This window comes from Amblyraja radiata, chromosome 25 (genome assembly GCF_010909765.2).
Source record: "Amblyraja radiata isolate CabotCenter1 chromosome 25, sAmbRad1.1.pri, whole genome shotgun sequence".
Taxonomy (NCBI): domain Eukaryota; kingdom Metazoa; phylum Chordata; class Chondrichthyes; order Rajiformes; family Rajidae; genus Amblyraja; species Amblyraja radiata.
In genome coordinates, this window is record NC_045980.1 from 16,254,799 (window position 1) to 16,272,127 (window position 17,329).

Genomic DNA, 17,329 nt, shown 5'->3' on the forward strand with positions numbered 1-17,329 from the left:
TTCTGTGAAGGCGCTTCATTTTATATTAAAGTCTTTTTTGTTAACATAGAAACATAGAAACATAGAAAGTAGGTGCGAGAGTAGACCACCAGGTCCGTCGAGCCCGCACCGCCATTCGCTCATGGCTGAACACTAAACAGACACACTTACCCACAAACAGTAGACACAAGACACAGAACACAAGACACTACCCTCCCCTTTATACCGCTATCACCCCTCTCCACCCCAAGAACCTCGTGATCTCCTGGGGGAGGCAAAAAACCGGATAAAAACCCAGGTCCAATTCGGGAAAAAAATCCGGGAAATTCCTCTCCGACCCCAATCCAGGCGATCGACACTTGTCCAGGAGATCACTCAGGTCTTACTATACTAACCATACCTAGGTCCATATCCCTGCCCTCTCCCCGTAGCCCCTTATCCCCTTGGCAGCTAAAAAACCATCTATTTTAGTCTTAAATATATTTAAAGTTTCTGCTTCCACTGCTCCCTGGGGCAGTGAATTCCATAAATTAACCACCCTCTGGGTGAAGAAGTTCTTCCTCATCTCAGTTTTAAAAGAGCCCCCCCTTATTCTGCAACTATGTCCCCTAGTTCTAGTTTCCCCGATCATTGGGAACATCCTCGGTGCATCCACCCGATCAAGGCCCCTCACGATCTTATATGTTTCAATGAGATCGCCTCTCATTCTTCTAAACTCCAAAGAGTAGAGTTCCAGCCTACTTAACCTTTCCTCATATGTCAATCCCCTCATTGCAGGAATTAATCTTGTAAACCTTCGCTGCACTGCCTCCAGGGCTAGTACATCCTTTCTTAAGTATGGACCCCAGAACTGTACACAGTATTCCAAATGTGGTCTCACTAATACTGTGTACAGCTGCAGCAAGACCTCCGTGTTTTTATACTCAATCCCCCTAGCAATAAAGGCCAAAACTCCATTGGCCTTCCTGATTGCTTGCTGCACCTGCATACTAACTTTTAGTGATTCATGTACTAATACCCCTAGATCCCTTTGCGTTGCATTACAACGCAGCTCCTCCTCATTTAGAAAATAACTTGCCCTATCATTTTTTTCCCCAAAGTGAATGACTTCACATTTATTAGTATTAAATTTCATCTGCCAAGTTGTTGCCCACTCACCTAGCTTATCTATATCCTTTTGCAGACTCTTCCTATCCTCCTCATCCCCTACTTTTCCTCCCATTTTTGTATCGTCCGCAAATTTTGATATATTACACTTGGTTCCCTCTTCCAAATCATTTATATAAATTGTGAACAACTGGGGTCCCAGCACCGACCCTTGCAGAACCCCGCTAGTTACCGGTTGCCATCCCGAGTATGAACCATTTATCCCCACTCTCTGCTTCCTATTTGTTAGCCAATCCTCTACCCATGCTAATATATTACCCCCAATCCCATAATTTTTTATTTTTAGCAGTAGTCTCTTATGTGGCACCTTGTCAAAAGCCTTTTGGAAGTCCAAGTATACCACATCCACCGGTTCCCCTTTATCCACCCGGGTTGTTACTTCCTCAAAGAATTCGAGCAGATTCGTTAAACAGGACTTCCCCTTCACAAAACCATGCTGGTTCTGTCCGATGAAGTCATGTTTATCCAAGTGCCCCGTTAGTGTTTCTTTAATAATTGTCTCTAACATTTTACCCACCACCGATGTTAGACTAACCGGTCTTTAGTTACCCGCCTTCTGTTTACTTCCTTTTTTAAATATAGGTGTTACATTGGCCATTTTCCAATCCACTGGGACCGTTCCTGCCTCCAGGGAGTTTTGGAAAATTATCACCAATGCATCCACAATCCCCACCGCTATCTCCCTCAAGACCCTTGGATGTAATCCATCAGGCCCAGGGGATTTATCCTCCTTCAGTCTCATTAATTTCCCTAATACCACCTCCTTGGTGATCTTAATAGTATTTAGCTCCTCCATTCCTACCGCCCCCTGTTTATCCAGCGTTGGAATATTTTTTGTGTCTTCTATGGTGAAGACTGATACAAAATACTCGTTTAATGCCTTTGCCATTTCCATGTTCCCCACCAACAACTCTCCAGTCTCACCCTCCAATGGACCAACGTTCACCTTAGCCACCCTTTTTCTTTTTATATAGCTATAAAAACTCTTACTATTAGTTTTTATGTTGTTCGCTAAATTCCTTTCATAGTCTATTTTCCCCGTCTTAATTAATCTCTTAGTTATTTTTTGCTGACCTTTAAATGCTTCCCAATCCTCTACCCTCCCACTATCTCTGGCTACCTTATATGCCCTTGCCTTCAGCCGAATACTATCCTTTATAGTTTTACTGAGCCATGGCTGACTGTTCTTACCCTTACCCCTTTTTTTCTTCATAGGAATAAATTTTTCTTGAAGGTTATACAGTATACCCTTAAACGTACACCACTGCTCATGTACCGTCTTATTCTTGAGTCTGCTATCCCAGTCAACTTTGATCAGCTCAGTCCTCATACCTTCATAATCCCCCTTATTTAGACTAAGCACCCTAGCCTGAGTTTCAACCTGCTCCCCTTCTATTTGAATATGGAATTCGACCATATTGTGGTCACTTGTTCCCAACGAGTCCCTAACTATGACATTTTTAATTAATCCTGCTTCATTACACAGGACCAGATCCAAGATTGCCTCCCCCCTTGTCGGTTCTGTGACATACTGTTCTAGGAACCCGTCTCTAATACATTCTATAAACTCTTCCTCTAGTCTACCCTGCCCAGTTTGGTTTGCCCAATTAATATGAAAATTGAAGTCCCCCATGATTACAGCAGTTCCCTTTTTACATGCGTCAACTATTTGCAGATTTATGTTCTGACTAACAGCGTCACAGCTATTTGGAGGTCTATAAATTACACCCACTAGTGTTTTTTTCCCCTTATTATTCTCTATCTGTACCCAAGCTGTTTCACTATCCTGATCCTTCAACGCAATATCCTTCCTCTCTATTGCCGTTATTCCCTCCCTTATTAAAAGGGCCACCCCTCCTCCCTTTCTTTCCTGTCTATCTTTCCTAATTGTCGAGTACCCCTCTATATTTAACTCCCAGTCCTGATCCCCTTGCAGCCATGTCTCCGTAATGGCCACGATATCATAACTATATATACTTAATTGCACCGTTAATTCATTTATCTTATTACGAATACTCCGTGCATTTAGATAAAGCACTTTCAGATGATTTTTACTACCCTTCCTTTCCGTTTTTGCCCCTTTTACATCTAGAGCTTTATCTTCACACATTCTGTCTCCTGTCACATTTTGACTTTCCGCTTCCCCACTGATACCCTGCTCTATTTCCTCTACCCCTGCCGTTATTACCCCCCTTGATACCTCCCCCCCGCTACTTAGTTTAAAGACCTCTCTACTGCCCTAGTTATATGATTTGCCAGGACCCCAGTCCCAGCACCGTTCAGGTGAAGTCCGTCCTTACAGAACAGATCCCCCCTGTCCCAGTACTGGTGCCAGTGGCCCAAGAAACCAAACCCATTATTCCCACACCAGTCTTTGAGCCACGCATTTAGCTTTTTAATTTTACGTACCCTCGCCGATTTGGCCCGTGGCTCAGGTAGCAATCCGGAGATCAGTACCCTCGAGGTTCTGCTTTTTAATTTATTCCCTAACTGCTCAAACTCCTTCAGCAGATCCTCCTTCCTCGTCCTTCCTATGTCATTGGTCCCCACATGGACCACGACCACTGGATCCTCCCCCTCCCACTGCAAATTTCTCTCCAGCATCGCAGAGATATCCTTAACCCTAGCACCGGGTAGGCAACACAGCCTTCGGGACATGTTCTGCTGGCCGCAGAGAACCTTATCTACCCCCCGAATAATACTATCCCCTATCACTACGGCATTTCTTCTAACTCCCCCCTCTTGAATGGCCTCCTGATCCACGGTGCTGCAGCCAGGTTGCTCATCCCTCCCACAGCCCCTGATCCCGTCCTTACATTGAGTAAGAGCCTCGGTCATGCTCGTCAGGGACAAGGGCTGTGGCTCCTGCCGCATCTCCTCCTGGTTCCCCCTACCTGCCTCGCTTATGGCCACACCTTCCTTTCCTTGCTCACTGCCTACTGAATTAGTTAAACTGGTCGGTGTGACCATCCCCTGGCACAAAACATCCAGGTAATACTCCCCCTCCCTGATGTACCGCAGCGTATGAAGTTGGGTCTCCAGCTCATCAATGCGGAGCTGGAGTTCCTCTAGCCTCAAACACTTACTGCAGCTGTAGGGATCTTCTACATCAATGGTGTCGACAAATTCCCACATCTCGCAGTATTGGCACATCTCCTGACCGCCCATCTTATATAAGTAATTAACTGGTCCTATTTAAGAATCCCCTACTGTATTGATACACCCCTTATTTATATAATCCTACCTCCTATAAATGGGAAAGTACTCACCCCAGCCGTAAATTACCTACTGGTTTGGCTGTCTAGTGGTAATTCCTTCCACTCTTCCTGTCTGGTCCACTGCTCCCTTGCAGTGCGTGGCAAACCTCTTTGCCTCTGTTAATCTCTGTTAGTCTCTCGAGTCTCTCGAGCCGCGGCTCCGTCCGTCCTCCCTCGGCGACAGCAAAAAAATGATACTTCATGTGCTGAAAATCTATTGTTGACTTTAAAAAAATCTTATCTCAACATTACCGGTACTAACTAAGCTTTATGGCTTGTTGGGAGGCTAGTGGGATGGTATCAAATACAGAGTGTGTGTATAGGTGGAAAACATGTTAAAACATAGAGGTAGAATGATGCAGTGTGCATTCTATTATCTCTTTGTTTTCTCTGTTTACTTTCTTTCCCCATTGCCACCCAATCTAAAATGTATAACACAATGGACACCACGTAAGCTGAAGGCTGTTTGGGAACTTTATTCCAGTTGTACAGCTGGTAGAGGTGCTTCATCATGTTGCCAGTGACCCGGGTTCGATCCTGACATCTGATGCTGTCTGTGTGGAGTTTGCAAGTTCTCCCTGTGGCCGCATGGGTTTCCTCCAGGTGCTCCAGTTACCCCCAATGTCCCAAAGAAGTTATGGGCATCTATAAATTCCCCCTAGTGTGTGGGGAGTGAAAGTGGGATAATAGAGAACAGGGTTTTCTCTGTGTGCTCTAGTTTCTTCCCACACTCCAAAGGTTTGCAGGTTAATTGGCTTCAGTAAAATTAGATATTTTTCCTAGTGTGTAGGATAGTACAGGTATACGGGTGATTGCTGGTCGGCGTGGACTGTGTGGTGCGAAGGGCCTGCTTCGCATATCTTTCAATTCAAAGTATTTCTGTTTTCTGTTTTAATGCACTTTGCTCAACCTCTGCCACTCTGGCCATCTACATTGGAAATAAAAGAATGAGAATAAGACCAAAATATAATTATTGCCATATGTGTACATGTTAGGAATATATGCACCAAACAATAATACACTGAATCGGCTTTTATTCCAACTATTTGGTTTAAGCATTAAATTCCAGGTATTTATTGGGAGAGTCTCGGACCAGAGGTCATAGCTTCAGAATTAAAGGACGTTCCTTTAGGAAGGAGGCGAGGAGGAATTTCTTTAGTCAGAGGGTGGTGAATCTGTGGCATTCATTGCAACAGACGGCTGTGGTGGCTAGAACTGCTCAAAGGATGCCGGTTGTCAGGACTATTGGAGTTGTACAGCACTGAGGAGGCCTGGTTCTGTGCCATATTTAACCCACTCAACCAGCATCATTTAACTAAGTAATTCTCATCCGTGCCAACCAAGATGCCTGTATTTTCTCATTCTGGTCTTACCATTGGGATGAAGGTACGAGAGTCTGAAAACTGTGACCATCAGCTTCAAGAATAACCAGGTTCAAGAACAGCTTCTTTCTATCATCCATCAAGCTCTTGAACACTAACCTCAACTATGAACTAGAGACTTTAGGATTTTTATGCACTAATATCTGGGTTATTTGTTGATTTTTTTTTTGTTGCTTATTACGTAATAGTCATAGTTATATAGCACGGAAATGGGCCCTTCGGTCTAGTTCGTCCATGCCGACCAAGATGCCCCATCTAAGCTCGTCCCATTTGCCCATGTTTGGCCCATATCCCTCATAACCTTCCCTGTCCCAGAACATGTCCAAGTGATTATTATCCAAGTTAGTGGGTTTGAAAGTTTTAGCTTCTGTGCACGTAATGTAAAATTAAGCTTATGCCTTGAAGATGGATGTTGTGTAAACTGCTGAATTGTGAAACTCTTAAACTGATTTGACAAACTTAGCAGTTTTATAATCTGCTCTTACAAGAACTAGTGATTCAGGAGTCCTGAGAAATGACAAATTGGAATGTACTTTTGGATTGAAAATTACATTTTGTTGGTTGAGTTATTCTTGGATTCAACAGGAAATCCATTACAATTCTTGGCTATTTCTGTATTCCTGATTCGTGTTCACTTGAAAAGCCAGTTGCCGCTGAGGATGTATTTTGAGAAAGAGACTTTTGTAGTTATATTTGCTGGCACGATTCCATATTATTAAGTTACAACCTCTGAGTGGACAGCAATTGTCAATTCTTCCTTCCACAGGGGAAAAAAAAAAATGATACTTCATATGCTGAAAATCTATTGTTGACTTTTTCTAAATGGCAAACAACTTCTCGCTTGCCCTTTCAGGAAAGAAATGCAGAAAATGCGATTGAAGCCCTTAAAGAATATGAACCGGAAATGGGAAAGGTTTATCGACAAGACAGAAAGAGTGTACAACGGATTAAGGCCAGAGATCTTGTCCCTGGAGATATTGTGGAAGTTGCAGGTATGTCAAAGACATTATATTAATGAATCTCTTGAAATGCTGATGATTCTGTGTTGAATATTTTCTTCAATAAAATATCTGTGGAGCCTTCTCCACAGAAGGTTGTGGAGGCCAAGTCAATGGATATCTTTAAGGTGGAGATTAACAGATTCTTAGTAAAGTTGTCGGGGGTTATGGGGTGAAGGCAGGTGGGTGGGGTTGATAGGGAAAGATTACCAGGCATGATTGAATGGCAGAGGGGACTTGATATGGTTTACGGCCTAATTTTGCTCCTATAACTTAGGAAGATAAGAAAATGGAACCCTGTGGTCCGATGTACAGTATTCATGTGTATTGTCATGCCATGTTTTTGTACTGCCATCCAACATCAAATCTATTGCAGTTAGAATCCATCAAGCCTTGGTTCGTGTTTCTAAACCAAGCAGGGCTGAATACCAAGATATTTTGTGCCAAAATCAAATTGCTGGAAGAACTCAGCAGATTAGACAGCAGCTGTGGGGAGGGGAGGGAGGTGAGGCGAGACGCACACCGTTTTGGAGTAACTCAGCAGGTCAGGCGGCATCTCTGGAGACAAGGAATAGGTGATGTTTCGGAAACAAAACTGAAGAAGGGTTCTGACCCGAAATATCATATATTCCTTTTCTCCAGAGATACTGCCTGACCTGCTGAATTACTCCAGTATTTCGTGTCTGTCTTCAGTATAAAACAGCATCTGCAGTTCCTTCCTACATATCTGTGGGTGGGGGGGGGGGGGGATAGACCATGTATTGGGTCAATATCCTTCTTCAGACGGTCTTTTCCCTCCATGGGTGCTGCCCGAGCTGCTGAGTCCCCCCCCCCCCCCCCCCCCAGCACTTTGTTTTGTCCTCATGATTTCAGCATCTGCAGTTTCTTGCGTCTTCACAATGACAAATTGTGTTATGTCGTGTGGTTCTGTGCAATGGTTGTCATAATACACAGCAAGTTGAGTAGATAAAAGCATTACATTAGAAGGTGATGACAGTCAGTAATTGAATGGGCAAAATTTGTGGCAGATGGAGTTCGGTGTGGGGGGTGATTATAAATCATTACTTTGGATCTGTGGCAGATTAAAATATAATTATTGCTGTTAGTCTAGGAACAATGTTACGTGGGCATCATTGTCCATAAATCCTTTTGCATGTTTTAAAAAATATATAACAAATTGAGTATATGATATTGGAAGGTATATTGATGCTTTGCTCTGTCCGAAACCGTTTTGGGTAGCTTCCAATTTTAAATATTGCCGATCAGGAAAAATGTTGGCAGTGGGTAAAATAAATTTGCTAGCATTTCACTGGGGATGAAAAGACTGACAGGTGGTATGAGCTTCATCTTGATCCCTTCGAGTTGCAAAGTTGAAGGACAATTGAATTATTAAAATTGATGCATGATAGAAGTGGGCATAATTAACATTGACCAATGAGGAAAACAATTCAGGAAAATCCTTCACACAAGGGGTTGGAAAACTGCAAAGAAAATGTGGATGCTGAGTCATTTGAAATGTGCAAGACTGGGGATTTAGTTGAGCAACAATATTGAAGGATGTAAATTAAGTTGAATTGGAACTCAACCATGATCTAGTTGAGAGTTGGTACAGGCTCAAGGAGTTTAGTTCGGAGATACGATATGTAGACAGGCCCTTCCACCCACTGTCCACACTATCGATCACTCGTTCACATTAGTTCTATGTTATCCCACTTTCTCATCCACTCCCTACACACTCGGGGCATTTTAAAGAGGCCAATTAAACTGCAAGTCCACATGTCTATAAGATGTGGGAGTAAACCCACGCGGTCACTGGGAGAATGCAGAAACTCCGCAAAACACAGCACCTGAGGTCAGGATCGAAACAGAATTTCTACCAGCTTTATCGCTGTGCCTCTATTTAACATTAATGATTTTTTGCTGGGATATCCGCGTCTTTTGTCGGGAATCATAATTGCTCGTAGTAGTTAATTCTTGTTTAGATTTTTTTGTAGCACAGTCCACAGGCAAATGGTGAATATTCAAAGTTGTTCAAACTGATCAATAAAGTTCCTGGTGGACTGCAGACCCTTTTTGATGATATCTAATATAATTTAGCTCATTGATTAGCTGCTTGTTGCCTTGTTTGTTTCAGTGAAGGTAACGTGTGACTGGCAAGCGGAGCAGCCAAGGGCAAAGATGTTGTAGCTATGCTCCTGATATTCAAGGTCTCTGCTAAATACATTAGGCTGAATTTAAAAGAAAATTGATTGATACTGGCTTACTTTAAGGATCCCAGGTTGCTGGCTTAATGTGGGACAGAATCGTAAGACTGCGGAATTAGAAATGTAACTGCTTTATGGTCCACTGCTCAAGGAGGAACTTGGGCATTGAAGAGGTGAGGAATAGGTGGTGTTCAAATGAAATTTCCAGTAATCTGAACTATAACTTTCATTATAAATGAATATGGAAAAGGGAAGCAATCTCTGATTTTCGCAATATTTAATTGTGCCATATTGTGATTTAAATCCCAGTTGAGTTTTGATGATGATTTGTCTTCCTTAATTGTGGCACAGCTGGTCGAGCTGCTGCCTCTCAGAACCAAGAGACCCGTGTTCGATCCTGACCTTGGGTGCTGCCTGTGTGGAGTTTGCATGTTCTCCCTGCTCCGGTTTCCCTCCCTCATCCCAAAGACGTGCGAGTTTGTCGGATAATTGGGATTGTGTAAGTTTTCCCTTTGTGTGTGTGTAGGGAATGGATGCGAAGCAGTGGATGCGAAAGTAGGGTAACATAGAACCAGTGAGGATAGGTGATCGATAGTCGACTAAACTCTCTCTTCCTGTGACATGAAAGGCACTAATGTTTTATTTGCAATTTTTATCCTTTTCATTGTCGTGCACAAGACTTGTACACCGTATATAATTATGTATGTTATCTGTGCTGCTGCAAGTAAGCTTTTCATTGTACATGTAGCCCTGTTTCGCCGAATGCAATCAACCCGGCGTGCACAATCAAATAGAACAAGTTGTCCTACAACTTTAGGCTGTGCATGCCATATGCAAGAAGAAGATTGTACTTATGCATATGACCATGAATTTGACTTGACTATCTCTGTTCTATGATTAGTTTGATCTTCCTCCATTCAGTCTTTACTCCTGGCCACTTGTGCACCAAGATCTTTGTACCTGTTGGAAGTGTAGGGGCTGAGGCGCTTCCAACTCTTACCTTCTGCATCCCCACACCTGGCTCCGCAGCCTCCTGTGTCTCTTAATTGACAAATTTAGCAATTGAAAGGGAAGTGGGTGCTTCATGAAACCTTGACTAGCAGAAATGGTGACATTAAAGGTCACAATGGTCTCGTGCACTACAATTGTAGTGCATGTTCTGTCATGATTTGTGTAAAAATCTCTACAGATTCTCACTAAAGTGTTTACCTTTATCTTTTATCAGTTATTATTCAACACAAACTTAACATAGAGAGGGTGAAAAATAAATGAATTGAACAAATTCAGTTCCTGGTCCGTTTACAAGAAAATTAAATGCGTAGGAGAATAAAGGCTTGTTGCAGGTCATCAAATGAAAATTAGGTTTGCACTAAAAACGTCATCGCTCCATAAATGGACTAAAAACTCACCATAGTAAAAATAACAATTAAATCCTATTCTAGCATCATGTTGATATCTCAAATGTGACGGCATCACTAGTTGAAATATTATGCTGATTATGAAAAAACTTGGGACATTTGTCCCAAAGAACATTAAGACATAAATTTCTAAGTTAAAACCTTCAGTTGGAAAGAAACACAGAAAACAGACCAGCAATGCATAAGAACAACTCTTTGCACAAGTACAGATTAGGGCTTATGCTCGCTCTTGACACCGGACTGGGCATCTCCAGTGACTTTCTTTATTTCACGTAAGAGAACAGAAGGACTGGGAAACAAGGAGCGGGGGGGGGGTTCTTGGGGCTAAAGGTATATGGGGAAAAAACAGGGACGGGGTACTGATTTTAGATGATCAGCCATGATCATATTGAATGGTGGTGTTGGCTCGAAGGGACGTATGGCCTACTCCTGCACCTATTTTTTCTATGTTTCTAAATCCTCACTGATCATGGTCTATGAGTCAGAGTCAAAGATCCATTTGCAGAGGGAATGTTGAGTTCCAGGTCTAGGAGTCTGACATAGGTGCCCGAGTTATCCAGATACTCCAGGGATGAGTGTTGGGCCATGGAGATGGTGTCTACTGTGGACCTGGTGCGTCGGTAAGCGAACTGCAGTGGATCAACACTCTCTGGGAGGATGGAGTTATTGTGCGCCATGACCTGCCTCGCGAAGCTGTTCACGGTGGACGTTAGAGCCGGCGGACAGCAGTCATTAAGGTGCATTACTTTGTTTTTCTTTGGCGCTGATATTGGATAGTGATATTAAAGCAGGTGGGGACCAGAATGGAGTGAGGAGAGACTTAATGATGTGCGTAAATACTCCTGACAGCATGGTCCATGCGGGTACTGAGGACATGGCCAGGGACTCCATTGGGCCAATTGCTTTTTGTGGATTTACTCTAGGTATGGATATATGTAAAAACAACAAATAGCATTTTTAACATAGAACAGTAAAGTACTGCACAAGCACACAGACGCTTTCTCCCACTATGACTGCCTACCCATGAAACTAAACTAATCGCCTGCACCTAGACATGGTCTTTATTCCTCATGACTGTTTCCTAAAATACCTCTTAAATGTGGAGCACTTAACAGTTAAATATATAGCCCTTTACCATAGTGGGAAGTACTATAGCTTTTCAAAGATTTATTAAACAAAATTTGATGCCAAGTTGCATAAGATTTTATGATGTTTATCCACTTGCATGAAGGTTAATTTTTGAAGTGTCTTGCAGGAAGGGACGGAGAGGATCAGTAAGCGAATTCTAGTTAATGTTTTGAGATCAAAATGTTATTCTGCTGTATTTACCTGACACATGTTTAATTGATTTGATTTTAGTACAATGTTTCCCTTAACAGCAAGTAGCGTGTCTAATACCTGCAGCGACTTTTGAATCTGTCATTTCCATGATAACTTGTTCCTTAATTCTAATCTTGCCTGATTATTGTTTTGTGCACAGCCATTAACTCTGTCCAAGTAGTCAACAAATATTGTGCCTTCCAGAATTTTCCTGGATCCAACTTTTTTTAATTCGGTCAAACTATTTCCCTTTACCAGGTGAAAACCCAAACTAGTCAGGTTTTCCTCAACTCAATCCTCTAATCTGATCAAAGGCTTTTGCTTTTCTTGGATCACTACTTTAATTCTAAATATCTCTTGTTGCACGGGGAACAACATTTGAAAACATTACTTCACAGTTTGATCTCATCCAACTTTAGTGACACCTCTTTAGATTTGCAAGTCTTAAAACTGAACATTTTACATATTATGACACCTGATAATTGGTGGTTTTACTGACCCATCAGTTACAAAATCAATCTGTACGCTGCCCTATTCTAAATCCTGAGGAGAATAGCTAAGGTGAATGCAGAGGTGGGGTTGGGGAATCAAGAACCAGATGGCATAGGTTTTGGGTGAGAGAAAATATTTTTAATAGGAATCTGAGGAGCAACTTTTATCTCACATTGGGTGATGCGTACATGAAATGAACTGCCAGAGGAGATGATTGTCGCAGGTTCAATAAAATGAAGAGATTTGGACAGGTATTAAGAGATTTAGGCAGGTAAGTGGATAGGAAAGGTTTAGAGGCATATGGGCCAGGAGTGGGCAAATGGAACAAGCTGAGATGAGGCATCTTGGTCTGGTATGGGCAAGTTGGGCTGAAGGGCCTGTTTCTGTCCTTTATCTCTGTCAAAAGAATTTGTTATGCAATGATATTGCCTGCTTCTCCATAGTCTAACCTGTGACCTTGTTGAACTCCACTTGCCACCACTTATTTTGCCACTTAGAATAACCACGTTTGTTTTTGCAAGCCAAGAGGCACAATTTTATGAAAACTTTTATCTCCTTGTTTGGTAATTGTAGAACCTGCTGAGTTCATACAGCTGTTTCCCTTTGCTGCATGCTGGAGGGAAGAAATCCTTCTGTAAACAAACATTGCTCCAGCAACTGCACTGTCACCAATAAACTGACCAATAAGGTCAACTAAAACAATCACTGCAGTCTTTTAGTTTTAAGTTATCTCTTTCTAAGGGTATTTACTACATCATCTCAAACTGGAATGAATCTTTTCCTTTACTTCTGCTGAACTGGTTAAAAAAAAATCGTCCAAGTGTCTGTGCCTTGGACAAGAGGTAAAACAGTGGATCAGTTGACGTATGCATCTGGTAGCCAATTTTGGCACTTTGAGTGCCAAGTAAGGTAAACACAAACACCACCTTTCCCATTCATCTCCCCCCCCCCCCCCTTCCCTGTGCCCCACCTAGATACGCATCCATTTCCCCCTTTCACATATATTCCTTTCTCTAGCTTCACATTTCAAACGTCTTCTATCCTTGTCTCCTGTCACGTTTTTGTCATATCATCCATCCTTAGTCCACCCCAATTTCCAATTAACACTCCCCCCCCCCCTCCCCCCCCACACACACACCTGTATCCACCTATCACGTGCCCAGCTTTGTCCGAACCCCATTTCTCCCAGTTTCTATTCCCCCTCTACTACAATCATTTTGAAGAAGGGTCCCGAACCGAGATGTCACCTATCCATGTTCTCCAGAGATGCTCCCTGACTTGCTGAGTTAATCTATCACTTTGGCAAATCAGTAGTTCCTTGTGTCTACAAGGAAATGGGTTCTGTGCATGTTTGTGCCTTTGCTTCCCTGCTGGAAAACTCACCTTATGACATTTGTAAGGGTTTGAAAATTGAGAATTTCATTTTTTTATAATATCGAATTTCACCATGCAAGTTATTTATTTAGGGAAAAGCAGCACAGATAATGAATGCCCTTTTAATGCATGCATAAATATCCTACTTATTTACTCTTACTCTGTCTTGGGACTTTCTTTCCATTCCTGTTTGGGACTTGAACAGCTACTTTAGAATGTAAATTAGAGAACGAAATAAAGTATTCCTGTAATTTATTTGCCCTCAAATATGTATTCTTCCTTTGCAAAACTTCATTGAATATTTCCCTCAGCAACAGGTTATTCCCAGAAGGCTTATGTTTGGTGTCAGTTTGCAATCAGCACGATTCAGAGACTTTTATTTTGCGGATGTTTCGTGATCCTGATTGTCACCATTAACTGTTTTCGCTCTCTCTAACCGTGTGCAACTTCTGAGGATTGTAGTTTATTTTTAACTCCCTCGGAGAGCTCGGGGTGATCTTTTTATCCAAAAGTAGTTCGCTGCCCAGCCGCTGGTGAATGAAGGATGCCTGAAATGGGCGTGCATTGTGCAGAGAATAGACTTGCTCAGTGGAATTGTGCTCTGGAAATTGGAACACAGAGCACCTGTTTATTTCTCAGAATAGATTGCACTTGATATCATTTCCAGGTGACGTTGTGCCAGATACAAAACTGGATTGGGCAGTTCCTGGCAGTACTCTTCTTGACATGCCTACTGTCAGGAAGAAAACAAAATTGGAATGAATAGAGTGGTAAATCTTCCCTACATTTAATATAAAAGCCAGGATGCAGCTTTATAAGATCTTGGATAGGCAGCATTTAGAGTTTTGTGTGCAGTCTGGTCGTCCCATTGGACAAAGGCTGTGAAGGCTTGAGAATGTTGCGGAGAAAGTTTACCAGAAGATGTTTAGATTAGTGGGTATTAGCTGTAAGGAGAACTTGAATTGTTTTCTCTAGAATGCCAGAGGTTGCAGGGAGATCTGGTAGAAGTATATAAAATTATGAAAGGCAGAGTAGAACCCTGAATGGAAAAATCAATCACCAAAGAGGGCTAGCTTTAAGGTGAAAGGAGCAATGTTTAAAGATGATGCGCGGGGCAACTTTTTTAGAGGGTGTTGAGTACCTGAAAAGCCCTGCCAGGGCTGGTGGTGGAGGCAGATACGGTGGTGACATTGAAGTAACATTTGGATAGGCACATGGATATATCATGAATGGAGGGGTGAGGATTATATGCATGCGGATGACATGTTTTGCACAGATATTGTGGACCAAAGGGCCTGTTCCTGTTCTGTACTGTTCCATGTCCTGTGTCCTTTGAAAGGACTTTGGGAGACAAAGGACATTTATTGTCACATACACCAATTGGTGCAGTGAAATTTGAGTTGCCATGCAGCACACAAATAAGATAAACTCAACATTTTGGAATTTAACATAAAACATAAAAAACATCCCTTCACAACGGAAACAGCGTTTCCCACAGTGAGGGAAGGCACCAAAGTTTAGTCTCTTCCTCTGTTCACCCGTGGTCGGGGCCTATTGAGGCCTCCACAGTCGCCGTGTTTCAGGCCCTCGAACGAAAGAACACTCCCAGCGGCCCGGAGCCTCCGATTCGGCCGCTTCCTACCAGAGACCGCGGCTCCCGAAGTGCACAGGCCGAGCTGGGTGGAGATTCAACACTGGCGACCTCGGCGAGAGATCCCAGGCTCCGCGATGCTCCGCCCGTGGCTGGAAGCTCCACAGACTACAGCTCCACGGTGTTGAAGTCGGCAGTCACAACACTCCGAAGCTCCAACACGGCGATTCCCGGCAAGGCATTGTTCGCTCCGCGATGGAATCCCGTGCTGCACCGCTGCTGAAGCCGAAGCTCTGGCCGGGCGAAGATGTGGCTCGGAGGATAGAAGCATCCTCGACCAGGCAGTGACTAAGAAAAACGGTTTAGTCACTGCAGTAGTTAAAGCAGGGGTGTCAAACTACTGGCCCGCGAAGGGCTCCACTCCGGCCCGCGGGATGATTTGGGGGGAAATAAGTATATTCACGACCATTTATTATGTATCTGTACGGCAGTCGCTCTCTCTCTCTCTCGCCGCTCTATCTCCTCCCGCTCGCTGCGCCGGCAGCTTGTTGCACGCGCGCGTGCACAACTGATCCGGCCCGCATGAAGTTGCATTTTGCCCATTCCAGCCCGAGACCTAAATTGAGTTTGAAACCCCTGCATTAAAGCATAAGACAATGGTTCAGTAGTGCTTGTCACGTGTACAAGGTGTCAACACAGTGAAATTCTCTTTCTTACAAACAGTCCAGTAGGGTATTACCATACACAGATCCTTGATTAGCAAGTTTACAGGAAATAAATCTACTGAGCCTGCAGGCAAGAGGCACCACGTTTTGACACCATTTTCAAAATTCACGTTCTTATGAACGGGGCCTGGTGCAGGCCTCCAGCCATCTCTAAAATCTGATGTTCATTTCCAATGAGACGATGCAAACATTGGGCGACTTAACATTGCATCTTCAAGACTCAAGATGGGTCGCTCAAATGCACTCAAGTCTGTAGTGAACAGGAAATAAGTGTGTTTTCTAGCTCTTAGCTGGTGAGATGCTCCTTCCATAGGCAGCATTCGGTTACCACCTGGGCATTCTGTGGTGGGCTAGAAATCTCAAGGAGATTGTTTATAGTAATATGTCCTGAAATGGAACGATGAAATTCTTGCTTGCCGCAGCACAACAGATTTGTAAACATAGTACTCTGTAAAGACCACAAGCAACGTCCCCAAGTTTGTGTAATTTGGAGCTTATTTGAAGGTGAAGTAATGTTTAATAGCCAGATGGTCGTAGAGAAGAAACTGCTCCTGAACTTGGAAGTTAGTTTTCAGGCTCCTGTTCCACCTTGCCGATGACAGAAGTGAAATGAGTGTGGCCAGGGTGAGGTGGGTCTCTGATGCTGGCTGCCTATTTTGAGGCAGTGACTCCTGTAGATCTCTTTGGTGGGGAGACAAAGATGTACAAAGAGGCTTCTCCCTAGAATCATTAGAGAAGCCTCATTTTACCCAGACCCCTCTCATGAGCGATGGACCATCTCGCTCAGTTTTGCAAAGCTGTCATCACTAAGGCACTTGCTATTCTTTGCAGACATCTTTGACCAGGCTATGGGTCATCACTGTGTCTGAGTGGTGATACAAGCTCTCCACGTGCAAAGATATTAGTTAATTTAGTTAGTGCCGATGTAGATGATGTCAAGATGCACAGCTGAGAATAGTTAGGATGCAAAGACAGAAAAGGGAAGGGTTTGTGGATGCAAGGAGCAAAGGAATTGTCTGTTATTGTGGTGGAGGCCAGGAGATTGCTCTGAATGATGTCCAACTTAGAGCGGGTGCTGAAAGCTTGTTGATTAGTCGAGAGTCTTAAGAGTTTTATTGTCTTTACTGGGACCGATAGCCTGGACACTGCAGATGCTTGAAATCTGTAATCAAACTGAACGCTATAAATATTTTGCAGGCCGGCCAACATCATATGCAGAGCTTATCTTACCAATTGACCTTTCTTTAGAATAGGCCAGTTCCGAAAAACAATTGGTCTAAAATTGTTCCCTTCATGTAATGTGCCAAGTTGTAAGACGAGGAGCTGTTTCTTGAGCTTGTGTGGGATTTGCATTAATAACTTGGTGCATTTGCTGAAGAGGAAAGATTTTCACTCGGTTGGAATTGTGGACCAGGAGAAGAA

General features: G+C 43.1%; 1 protein-coding gene across 2 annotated transcripts in view; it reads left to right on the forward strand.

Moving 5' to 3' along the window:
• Nucleotides 1–17,329, forward strand: part of atp2a2 (ATPase sarcoplasmic/endoplasmic reticulum Ca2+ transporting 2) — a 103,833-nt gene that overhangs the window by 20,847 nt on the left and 65,657 nt on the right. For both annotated transcript variants that reach the window (XR_004415697.1, XM_033043270.1), the window contains exon 5: nt 6,639–6,777. Coding sequence is in view for 1 of the 2 variants with exons in the window: in XM_033043270.1 (XP_032899161.1) it covers nt 6,639–6,777 (139 nt within the window). In the remaining variant the exon portion in view is untranslated. The remainder of the gene's footprint in view (nt 1–6,638; nt 6,778–17,329) is intronic.